Below are 12,472 nucleotides of genomic sequence, written 5' to 3'. Positions count from 1 at the left end.
AGTACAGATCTCTAGTGATGAAAACAAAACACAGCAAATCTCTCTCATCCTCTAGACTCTTGGCTTTTGCCTAAATATGATTCATAAAGCTGAAGTGTTTCTAATATTTAAATAATACCCAAAGGATATGATTATATGATTACCCAACACCCTAATACAATTTAAGAGTAGAGTGATCCAAAGAAGGAGAAAATAATGTCTTCAAAAATGTTGCTATTAGAAATATTTCTTTTCTCTAAGGGAGGATGCAGGCTAAAGCATTTTACATGTGTGTTTACTTTTATAAATTTTCTAAGTGAGGGTAGAATTCTTTTTTTTTTTTTTTTTCAGATAGTTTCACTCTTGTTGCCCAGGCTGGATTGCAGTGGTGCAATCTCGGCTCACCACAACCTCCACCTCCCAGGTTCAAGCGATTCTCTTGCCTCAGCCTCCCTAGTAGCTGGGATCACGGATGTGCACCACCACACTCAGCTAATTTTTTTTTTTTTTTTTTGTATTTTTAGTAGAGATGGGGTTGCACCATGTTGGCCAGGCTGGTCTCAAACTCCTGAACTCAGGTGATCCTCCCGCCTTGGCCTCCTAGAGTCCTGGGATTACAGGCGTGAGCCACTATGCCCTGCCAGAAGTGGAATTCTTATCAACATCTTTCTATGTTGATAATCAGGTAGTCCCTAACATTAATACCCTAAAATGCAATTTTTTAGTTTTGATGGAAAATTGATTTGAAATTGATTCTATCACTTCTCTTTTTTTTTTTGAGATGGTATTTTGCTCCTGTTGTCCAGGCTAGAGAGCAATGACATGATCTTGGCTCACTGCAACCTCTGCCTCAGAGAAATGTTCTAGAGAAATGTTCAAGCATTTCTCCTGCCTCAGCCTCCTGAGTAGCTGGGATTATAGGCACACACCACCATGCCCAGCTACTTTTGTATTTTTAGTAGAGATGGGGTTTCTCCATGTTGGTCAGGCTGGTCTCAAACTCCTGACCTCAGGTGATCCGCCCACCTCGGCCTCCTAAATTATCAAAAAAAGTCTGATTTTTCATGTAACACTTTGACCAGTCTTACCCTATGAATGTTTTCATCCGCCTTCTCACACTTTGCATCCAGTAGTGAAAGTGCTTGTATTTTTCTACATATTGTACAGTAAAGATTTTAGAGCCTTCTGGGCCGGGCATGGTGGCTCACACCTATAACCCCAGCACTTTGGGAGGTCAAGGTGAGCAGATCACTGAGGCCAGGAGTTTCAAACCAGGCTAGCCAACATGGTAAAACCCCGTCTCTACTAAAAATACAAAAAGTAGTCGGGAGTGTTGGCAGGTGCCTGTAATCCCAGCTGCTAATAAGGCAGAAGTTATAGGCAGCTGAGATCGCGCCACTGCACTCTAGCCTGGGTAACAGAGAGAGACTCTATCTCAAAAAAAAAAAAAAAAAAAATTAGATCCTTCTAATAAGATGAAGCCCTCTGTGTCAAAAAATCTAAAGATTAGGATATGAAGTCATTCTGACAGATTATGCTGTGGAATGTATATCCCTGTTCCTTTCTTCTGAGCCTTATTTTCATGTTAATAGTTTAAACTACATACTATATGCCAAGAACTTTATATACCTTATCATATTTCATTTTCACAAAATTTTAGGAGGTTGATATTACTCACACTAATTAACTGGCCCAACATCACAATTTCTAGCAAGAGGAAGAGGTATGCTTTTAATGCTAGTCTGACTCTGAATTCTGTGGCCTAATCTGCAGTCTATGTTGCATCCACATTAAGTGTTTTAAATGTTCACTATGAATTCTCTTGAGCTATTTATTTCTATCTCTAATTATGCCATATTTTAAAAATCACAGTGATACTTGGGCTTGTGTGAAGTGATAGTGTGTCTAGATGTTTCTTCCTGGCTCAGTGTGAGGTATGATTTTCCAAAGCACGTGGTGTGCTTCATAACATTTTAAAAATCCACTTATCGCAGGTTAATAACTTAGATGACTTTTTTTTTTTTCTTGAGATGGAGTCTTGCTATGTCACCCAGGCTGGAGTGTGCAGTAGCGTGATCTTGGCTCACTGCAACCTCCACCTTCCAGGTTCAAGCAATTCTCCTGCCTCAGTCTCCTGAGTAGCTGGGACTACAGGTGCACACCACCATGCCCAGCTGATTTTGTATTTTTAGTAGAGATGGGGTTTTGCCATGTTGGCCAGGCTTGTCTTGAACTCCTGACCTCAGGTGATCCACTTGCCTTGGCCTCCCAAAGTGCTGGGATTACAGGCGTGAGCCACTGCACCTGGCTGGATGGCCATTTCTCTAATGTAAAATGTGAAGCAGGCCCAGTGGAGGGTCCCAGGGCTGTACCAGAGGTGACCAGCCTGCAGCCATGCCCTGACATCCTGACTTTCTTGATGAAAAATGAGCCCATTATTCAGTGTTTGCAAGGAGCAATGGGTTAGAAATGACAATGTGCTGAAAGTCTTTTTTTCCCTCCAATTGTTTACAGGGAAGGTTGGGTGTGGCTCTCCGAGAATACATTTTGGTGGACTCATTGAGGACGATGATGTGAGTCTCCTTGCTGCAGCTCTCCGAATTCAGGTTTGTTCAACATAGCTGTCTGAGAAATCTTGAGTTTGGAAGTTTGATTAATAGTTGCTAACATTTTACAAGTGGTTTCTGTTTACCAGGTACAGTGTTAAACACTTCATACACAGAGTGTTAGGCCTATTTGATAAATGAAGAAATGGTGATTTTGAAAAATGAAGTGAGTTGCCTGTGATCACATGGCATATGTGGGGCAGGGATCCATACTGGGGACTGTGTGTATGTTATCCTGTGCTGTGTAATAAACTATCTCACAATTTAGTAACTGGAGCAACAAGGCATTTATTATCTCACAGTTTCTTCAAATCAGAGATTTGGCAGTAGATTAACAGATTAGGTGGTATGTTAGTCCATTTTTGCATTGCTATAAAGAAATACCAGCTACTCGGGAGGCTGAGGCAGAAGGATTGCTTGAACCCAGGAGACAGAGGTTGCAGTGAGCTGAGATTGCACCACTGAACTCCAACCTGGGTGACAGAGGGAGACTGGAAAAAAAAAAAAAAGGAAAAGAAAAGAAATACCCAAGACTGTGGTTAACTTAGAAAGAAAACAGATTAAATTGGCTCACCATTCTTTTTGTTTCCTCCTTGAAATGGAGTCTCGCTTTGTCACCCAGACTGGAGTGCAGTGGTGCAATCTTGGCTCACTACAACCTCCACCTCCTGGGTTTAAGCGATTCTCATGCCTCAGCCTCCCGAGTAGCTGGGATTACAGGCACGCACCATCACACCAAGCTAATTTTTTGTATTTTTAGTAGAGACAGGGTTTCACCATGTTGGCCAGGCTGGTCTCAAACTCCTGGCCTTGTGTGATCTACCCGCCTCGGCCTCCCAAAGTGCTGGGATTACAGGCATGAGCCACCGCGCCTGACCTGGTTCACAGTTCTGCAGGCCTTACAGGAAGCATAACACAGGCATCTGCTTCTGGAGAGGCCTCTCCAAGCTTCCAATAATGGCAGAAGGTGAAGGGAAAGCAGGCATCTCACAAGGTGCGAACAGGAGCAGGGAGTGAGGGAGTGGTGCTATATACCGTTAAACGACCAGATCTCGTGAGAAGTCACTCATTATCATAAGGATGCTACCAAGGGGGATGATGCTAAACCATCATGAGAAACCAGCCCCTGTGATCCCATCACCCCCCACCAGGCCCCACCTCTAACACTGGGGATTACATTTCAAGATGAGATTTGGGCAGGGACACACATCCAAACTATATCAGATGGTTTGGTCTCAGGAGCTCTCATGCATTTGAAGTGAAGATGTCAGCTGGGGCTACAATCATCTGAGGGGTTGACTGGGGCTGGAGGATCTCTTTCCCAGATGGCGTACTCACATGGCTGTGGACATGTGTATTTCATTCCTCATTGGCCATCAGCAGATGCCTTGCTTCCTCATCATGTCCACCTCTCTGTAGGGCTGCTCACAGTGTGGCAGCTGACTTCCCCCAGTATGAGCAATCCAAGGGAGGGAACCAGAAGGAGTCTTGCAGTATGGATGACCTAGGCTCTGACATCATGTGCTGCCACTTCCTTTAATCCTGTTTGTTAGAAGTATATCACTAAGTCCGGTTCATATTCAAGAGAAGGAGAATTGTCCTCACCTCTTCAAGACAGTAGTATTAAAGTATTAGTAGGCATTTTCAAACCATCACCACCTGTGTGACCTAAAGGCGAAGGTCACCAGTGTTCCACCATATAAGCTGAGTGTTCTCATAGTGCTGGAGCCTGCAGTGACGATGGCCTCTGGCAGTGACATTTAGTTCATATCTTTCTTCTGTACAGGGTAATACACAACTCATTACCTCAAAATGGGTCATTATACATTTTTGTAAGGATTATAAGTTACGTTTCCATCAAAGCCAAATTTTGTTTTTATTTATTTTTATTTCATTTACTTATAATTTATATGCATACATAGCACTACTCAGTAATTCAATTTTCTTGTTATTTTATACCAACTACAGAAGGATGGTATTTGGAAGCTGAGCATCCAAGCTGATCATTCATGCAGTCTTGTATTTTCTTCATTTTTCTTTTCTAAATCAGATGACAAACTTATTCAGTATAAGTTTATCCATGTATGTGATGTCTTTTGTGAAGACTTAATCTATTTTATTTATTTATTCATTCATTGATTTATTTTATTGAGACAAGTGTCACCCAGGCTGGAATGCAGTGGCACGATCTCAGTTCACTGCAGCCTGCACCTCCCAGGTTCAAGCAATTCTCCTGCCTCAGCCTCCTGGGTAGCTGGGATTACAGGCACATGCCACCACACCCGGCTAATTTTTTTTTGAGACAGAGTTTCGCTCTTGTTGCCCAGGCTGGAGTGCAATGGTGCAATCTCGGCTCACCGCAACCTCTACCTCCTGGGTTCAAGCCGAAGCCTCTCGAGTAGCTGGGATTACAGGCATGTGCCACCATACCCAGCTAATTTTGTATTTTTAGTAGAGACAGGGTTTCTCCATGTTGGTCAGGCTGGTCTTGAACTCCTGACCTCAGGTGATCTGCTTGCCTTAGCCTCCCAAAGAGGATTACAGGCGTGAGCCACTACGCCCGGCCTAACTTCTGTATTTTTAATAGAGACAGGGTTTCACCATGTTGCCCAGGCTGGTCTTGAATTCCTGACCTCAAATGATCTGCCCGCCTCGGCCTCCCAAAGTGCTGGGATTACAGGCATGAGCCACCTCACCTGGCCTATTTATTCATTTATTTTTAAAGAGACAGAATCTCAGCTAGGATGAAGTGCAGTGGTATGGTCTTGACTCACTGGAGCCTCAAACTTCTGGGCTCAAACAATCCTCCCACCTCAGCCTCCCGAGTAGCTGGGATTATAGGTGCATGTCACCACACCTGGATTTTTTAATAGTGTATTTTCTCACATTTTCCTGTTTTTCTTTTTTAAATTTAACAAAAACAATGAACATAGTCAGAAGTTCTGGCCTGTGACTTGATATAACCCTGGACGTACATTGTAAAAAACATTCTCAGATTCATTGCTGTAAGTATGAAGAGCTAATAGTCTGCAAGGGAACTATAGAATTAAGCTGGATCATCAAGTTCATGCGTGCATATTTAAGAAACAAAGCAGCTTCTTTTAATACTATCAAACTCTTCAGTACGGTATTGAATAGTCATATATTCTAACTAGGCATGCAGGTTTTCACATTTTCCTTTTTAAGAAAAACCTACAAACCTAGTTACACGTGAATAAAAATATTCCTAATATCCCCTTGACTTATTGTACAACTCGATAATCTTGTTTTGTAACATCCACAAACAATATTTTCATGGTTTAAGTGCGTGTCCTGTCAGCTTTTACGATTCTAACATGTTTTCCTCTCTCTCCCTGCTGAAGAATATGGTCAGCAGTGGAAGGAGATGGCTTCGTGAACAGCAGCACAGGCGGTGGAGACTTCACTGCTTGAAACTTCAGCCTCTCTCCCCTGTGCCAAGGTAACACTGGTGATTTATTTATACTGATGTCAGCTCAGCACAGTGCCTTAGACCCAGTTAGTCATGGAGGAGAAGCACAACTCATGCTACTGTGGTTTTGATAGTAGATAATTTTCTCTATTCATTAAATTGCCACCCTATTTTCTCTATTGTAAATTCTCCAAAATTAAATCTAATGAATGTATTACTGTGTTCTGTCAGTTCTAAAAAGGCATATTTTTAAAATATCAATATTTTCTATATGAAATGGCAGTTTTTAAATGATGTTTTAAAACTAATTTGTATTAACTAATTTAATTTCAATATTTCCTATATTTAATGGCAGTGGGTTTTTTCCTTTTTTTTTTTTTGAGATGGAGTCTTGCTCTGTTGCCCAGGCTGGAGTGCAGTGGTGCAATCTCGGCCAACTGCAACCTCCACCTCCCAGGTTCAAGCGATTCTCCTGCCTCAGCCTCCCGATCGGGTAGCTGAGATTACAGGTGCACGCCACCACACCCAGCTAATTTTTGTATTTTTAGTAGAGACAGGGCTTTCGCCATCTTGGCCAGGCTGGTCTCAAACTCCTGACCTCAGGTGATCTGCCCACCTCAGTCTCCGAAAGTGTTGGGATTACAGGCGTGAGCCACCATGCCTGGCCTGGCAGTGTTTTTTCTTCTTAATGGTCCATGAAGTCATGGTTTTAAATCTGATAAAATATGGTAATGTAATATTTGGAATATGCTTTTCAGTGTCAGAAATGCCCAACGCATATATATCCGCCTGGTCTTAAGGGCCATGTAGGTTTCTACTCTGGGGATAAATGATCACCCAAACCAAACATTCCACGTGGCAACTGAGCTCAGCTTTCTTTAGAACAATCTGATAGGATAGTCTGTGTTCATCTAGGTGGGTATTTTCCTCAGAGTGCTCTTTGATGAAGTCTAAGCTACATATTTTATCTGTAAATTTGGAAATATAAACTGTAGGTCATAGTCTCAGCACGTGGTTTAGAATGATTGGGTAGGGATGACATCTGAAACAGATAGCCGTTTTTTCCAGCCTGATAATGAGTCATCTGTGTCTGTCCCACTCCAAGCAATTGGCCCTACCCCCATTATCCAGGTGTGCATAATGCCAGGTGTGCATCCCCAGGTAATCTCATCTAGCAATGTTGGAATGCACAGAGTGCAGAGGAGATGAAACCCCTCTGGTAACTGACTCTTTTTTTTTTTTTTTTTTTTTTTTTGAGACAGAGTCTTGCTCTGGTCTTGAACTCCTGACCTCAGGTGTTCCACCCACCTCGGCCTACCAAAGTGCTGGGATTACAGGCATAAGCCACCGCACCGAGCCTGACTCATTTTTTACCTGATAACCAGTTGCTTTATAGAATTGAACTCCATTTCCTTGGGCAGTCAGATGAACACCCTGGTTCAGTTCTACCCACCAGGAGGGTGTGACCCTCTTGGACATGTTTTCATCCCTGCAATAGACAAAACATCTCAGTTATGTTCTCTATTCATTAATTATGTAAGTTGCAATGAGGAATGTTATTTCTGTAATATCATCCCTGGGCTTGTGCAATCTGTTTCATAAAATATCTTATTTTAGAGTTATTTATGTTGTTATAAGACCTTAGATTTTGAAAGCAAATCAATAATTTCTACCTACAAAGTGGTAAAAAAGATTAAGATAGATTTCACCAAATTGTGTACCAAAGTTTCAAAGTAAATTCTTCTTGTTTAACCAATAATTTGGTTAAATAATTAAACCCTTTTCTCCCCCAAGAATTCACTTTGAAATCATTGATTTCTAGACCCACTGGGCAAAGAGAAGCAAGCTGAGTAGTTTATAAATCACCCAAAAAATTGCGATGGTGTCTCTATGACCCTTTAGTAAAAAGGAAACCTTACAGGTGTTTGGTTTGGTTTGTTTTTAAGACAGAGCCTTGCTCTGTTGCCCAGGCTGGAGTGCAGTGGCTTGATCTCTGCTCATCGTAACCTTCACCTTCTGGGTTCAAGCGAGGACATCTGGCTAATTTTTGTATTTTTAATAGAGACAGGGTTTCACCGTGTTGGCCAGGCTGATCTCGAACTCCTGACCTCAAGTGACCTGCCCTCCTGTGCTCCCAAAGTGCTGGGCTTACAGGCATGAGCCACCATGCCCGGCCTGTTTTGTTTTTGTTTGTTTGTTTGTTTTTTGAGACAGAGTCTCCCGCTGTCGCCCAGGCTGGAGTGCAGTGGTGTGATCTCAGCTCACCTCAACCTTCGCCTCCCGGGTTCAAGTGATTATCCTGCCTCGGCCTCCCGAGTAGCTGAGACTACAGGTGCAACCACCACACCTGACTAATTTATTTGTATTTTTAGTAGAGATGGGATTTTGCTGTGTTGGCCAGGCTGGTCTCAAACTCATGGACTCAAGTGATCCTCCTGCCTTGGCCTCCCAAAGTGCTGGGACTATAGGTGTGAGCCACTGTGGCCTGCCAAAAGCTTACACATTATTCAAGATTAAGCTCTTCAATTTAGGAGATTGTGGGAAGAGAGAGACAGAAAAAAAGTTATGGCCAGGAAGGCAAAACAAAGTGGGAGGCTAGAAAGGAAAGGTTGGATGAGTGGAGGCCTGGAAAGGAATACTCAGTGGCCTGTGGGGGGATTACCTGAACTCCTAGTTTCTGTGGTGCCCTTTGGAGAAATCTGGGTGGAGGTGTGTTTGCTGTTACCTCTTACCCCAGGTCAGGCCCCCACAGGATCCTGGAGGAGAGTCTAGGGTGGTCTGAACACTGAGGGTAGATTGCCCGCTGTAACTACAGAAACAGGACCAAGGGGCTGACTAAAGTCCACCAAGGGGGTTGATCTGCCCACCAAAGGAAAGCAGATCACAACAAAAATAAGTGTTCCGGGGTGAGTGAAGGAATAGCTGTCCTCTCTGATGCAACCTTTAAGGACAGTTCCTTGCTGCGTGGTCTCCCTAGGTTAGTCTTGCTGCTGAGGGAACAGGTGTGCCTTCCATCTCTCACTCTCAGACACATGAAGGGCCTGACTCCCCAGCAAAGAAATGACTGAGCACATGAGCCCCAGAGGGGGCTCTTCCTGAAGAGTCCAGCATTACACATGCTAGTATCCAGACCACTCCTGTAAGATAAGCAGTGGTGGCCAGTGAAATAGAAGAGTTCAGTTAGGTGCCCAGTGACACTCTGGAGTTCCTACAATTTCCTGTCTGAACTTGGGCTCAGGGCATTAGGTCCTTTTACTGACAGTTATGTAATTAATAAAATATTTTGAAATATGGTTTTAGACTGTAAATAGAGAGAGGGGAAGTGTGGACACAGATAAAATAGCATTTCCACATTTTTTCTTTTTTTTTGTACTTAATCTCTAATGTGATAGTAATGTTCACATTTTTGAATAGCCAAGAGAAACATGTGGCCAGCCCAATCGGAGCTGGGCTCCGATTTTATTATACAATGACCTTCTATTCATGGCTAATGAATACCGTGATGGCCCACACAGCATTTGCTGTGTAGTCGAATCACACTTGTAGGAGGGCTTTGGACACATTGTAATACACAGTTCTTCTCTGTATGCCGTAGGTGTTATACTTCCACCTGGACACAAGTTTAGGATCTTTGTGAGTTTTTTGGAGTTGCATTTCTAAAATGATGCACTATTTTCTCATACACACTAATTGTTAGCAGTTGTGCTTATTACTGCCTGGGAGGAAGGACCCCAAAGCAATTGCATTGATTTCATTGTTGGCGTGATGTGAGGCTGTTTTCACTCCAGTTACAACCACCTAAGCTGAGAAGCCTCTTCTCTCTTTTGTGTTGTCTTTCCCCTCAGTGACATTGAGATTTCAAGAGGACAAACTCCAAAAGCTGTGGATGTCCTTGCCAAGGAGATTGGATTGCTTGCAGATGAAATTGAGATCTATGGCAAAAGCAAAGCCAAAGTACGTTTGTCCGTGCTAGAAAGGCTAAAGAATCAAGCAGATGGGAAATACGTCTTAGTTGCTGGGTAAGACACCATGTAACATCCACTTGACCAAGCAGACATCTTTACAAAACTCTTCCCTATACCCTTGTCCTTGTACCCCTCAATCCATCCTATTCTCACATTTGACATTTTGTCCATTTCATTTGGCATTTCTCTATTTGGTGTGAGGTAAGTTTTTATTTTCAGTGCAGAGCAAATTAGTCAACTCTACAAAATATAAAGTCAAACAAGTTGCAGTGCTTTATCTTTTGTTACTCATATTATGCTGTTATTACCCCTGCTCCCCCTTGGCTTTTTTAATTTCATTTTTCATTATAAAAATCGAGATAGGAATTGAAAGTAAAATATTTTGAACTCAGTTTGTTTTGTGCGTTCTACTTGAAATATTTTAATGGAAAAGGTACAGATAATCGTATGAAACATGTTTTCCTGTTAATATCCTTGATCTTACTGATAGATTCACATTACAAAAGCTCATTATTTCCCTTCTTCTGCATTTCAGAACTAATGTTGAGCCATTTTCATTTGTGTTGGTTATTTTATAAAAGACAAATTCATAGTTGTTATGAAAAGGAGTGTTTGCCTTTTTCCTCTTCTTTTTAAAAAAAGAAGTACATTCACTAGTTGAAAAGATGATAGAAAGCAAGGGATTTCAAATATTTATTCAATGTGACCTGAGGGAACATCATGAGACCATATAAATTCCTTTGTTGCCTTGAAATTTCATTTCAGTGACTATTGCTTATGATGTATAGGCCAAGGCTTCAGGCACAAAAACCTGTTTGTCAGGCAGAGACATTTCTTGTAACTGGAATTGACTCCTAGGTAATTTATTTTTACATATTTAATTATTAATATAAATGCTTTTTTCTTTATTTCTTTTTCTGGTTATAAAAACAATGTAGTTTCATTGTAGAAATATTCTAAAAAAATTCAGAAAACAGAAGTAAAAAAGCAAACATCCCAAACCCAAGCACTCAGAGGAAACAACTATTGGCCTGCGAGGACTGTTTTGATGCTGCTAGAGTCTCAGCCATGAGATCACACTTGCATGCTGTTCTGTAAGCAACCTGATTATTCGAGCATATGTGATATACTGAGCTCCATATGAGTAAATATTGAGCTATGTTACCATTTTTCATGACAACATAACAATCTATCACTCACATCCCAGTTTTTTTTTTTTTTTTTTTTTAAAGACAGAGTCTCGCTCTGTTGCCCAGGCTGGAGTGCAGTGGCATGATCTCAGCTCACTGCAACCTCTGCCTACCGGGTTCAAGCGATTCTTCTGCCTCAGCCTCCCGAGTAGCTGGGATTACAGGCATGCACCACCATGCCCAGCTAATTTTTGTATTTTTAGTCGAGATGGGGTTTCACCATGTTGACCAGGCTTATCTGGAACTCCTGACCTCAAGTGATCCACCTGCCCTGGCCCCTCAAAGTTCTAGGATTACAGGGATGAGTCACCGCACCTGGCCACATCCCAGATTCTTAAACGTGTTGGGGAAGCAAGGGCTGGGGGAGTAGCAAAAATGCCCAGGATGAGGGTGGAGATCCCATCTTACACATCTTCTGGTACCTCTAGTTCCATCAATAAGTGCTGCCCTGGCTCAGCCACTGGTAGTACTGAGTGTTTCTAATCGTTCAAGGGCATTGAGGCAGAAAAATAATTTGAACATAGAATAGGGATGTTCCACAACTTATTTGACCAATTTTCTATTGATGGGCAATTAAAGTGTTCCCAATTTTTGCCATTTTAAACTGCTAGAATTAACAACCTTGGGCATGTGGATTTGTGCATCTGCTTGATTATCTCCTTAGGAAAAATCCCCAGAGGTGAATTCAATTATTTATAACTACAAATAAAGCAAAAATATCATCCAAAACAATATCACCTCTTTAATGATATAGTGATTTCTTCAAATCCCTTTTCCCGCCTCCTTTCCCACTTTCCTCTCCTCTTTCTCCTTCTCTTTGTGTAGCTTTTCCTTTCCTTTCTTTTCTTTTCTTTTCTTTTCTTTTTTTGTGGAGATGAAGTCACCCAGTCTGGAGTGCACTGCTGTGATCTTGGCTCACTGCAACCTCCACCCCCTGAGTTCAAGCAATTCTTGTGCCTCAGTTTCCCAAGTAGCTGGGATTCCAGGCATGCACCCCCATGCCTGGCTAACTTTTTTTTGTATTTTTATAGAGATGGGGTTTTGCCATGTTAGCCAGGCTGGCCTTGAACTCCTGACCTCAACTGGTCAGGAGGAACTGTCTGCCTCCTCCTCCCAAAGTGCTGGGATTACAGGTGTGAGCCATCGTGCCCAGCTTCTGTAGATATTTTTGTAAGGGGAACAAACAGCCAGGGCATCTCAGAATCCCTCAGCAGTTGGCATTGTCAGGAATTCATCCTTTCCTGCACACCTTGGTTGCCTGTGGCTTCACCGTTCTCGCTCAGGCTTCCAGGCTCACTGCAG

General features: G+C 42.3%; 1 protein-coding gene across 4 annotated transcripts in view; it reads left to right on the top strand.

Moving 5' to 3' along the window:
* The window catches only part of MTHFD1L (methylenetetrahydrofolate dehydrogenase (NADP+ dependent) 1 like), a 236,600-nt gene that overhangs the window by 50,765 nt on the left and 173,363 nt on the right, over nucleotides 1-12,472 (top strand). For all 4 annotated transcript variants that reach the window (XM_033235065.1, XM_033235064.1, XM_033235067.1 and 1 more), the window contains exons 9-11: nucleotides 2,494-2,585; nucleotides 5,948-6,045; nucleotides 9,861-10,034. In XM_033235065.1, the coding sequence (XP_033090956.1) occupies nucleotides 2,494-2,585; nucleotides 5,948-6,045; nucleotides 9,861-10,034 (364 nt within the window). The remainder of the gene's footprint in view (nucleotides 1-2,493; nucleotides 2,586-5,947; nucleotides 6,046-9,860; nucleotides 10,035-12,472) is intronic.

The sequence above is a fragment of the Trachypithecus francoisi genome, unplaced genomic scaffold (assembly GCF_009764315.1).
Source record: "Trachypithecus francoisi isolate TF-2019V2 unplaced genomic scaffold, Tfra_2.0 Lachesis_group15, whole genome shotgun sequence".
Classification (NCBI taxonomy): Eukaryota; Metazoa; Chordata; class Mammalia; order Primates; family Cercopithecidae; genus Trachypithecus; species Trachypithecus francoisi.
Note: the sequence above shows the minus strand (reverse complement) of the source record. Positions and strands in the feature narration are given on the sequence as shown.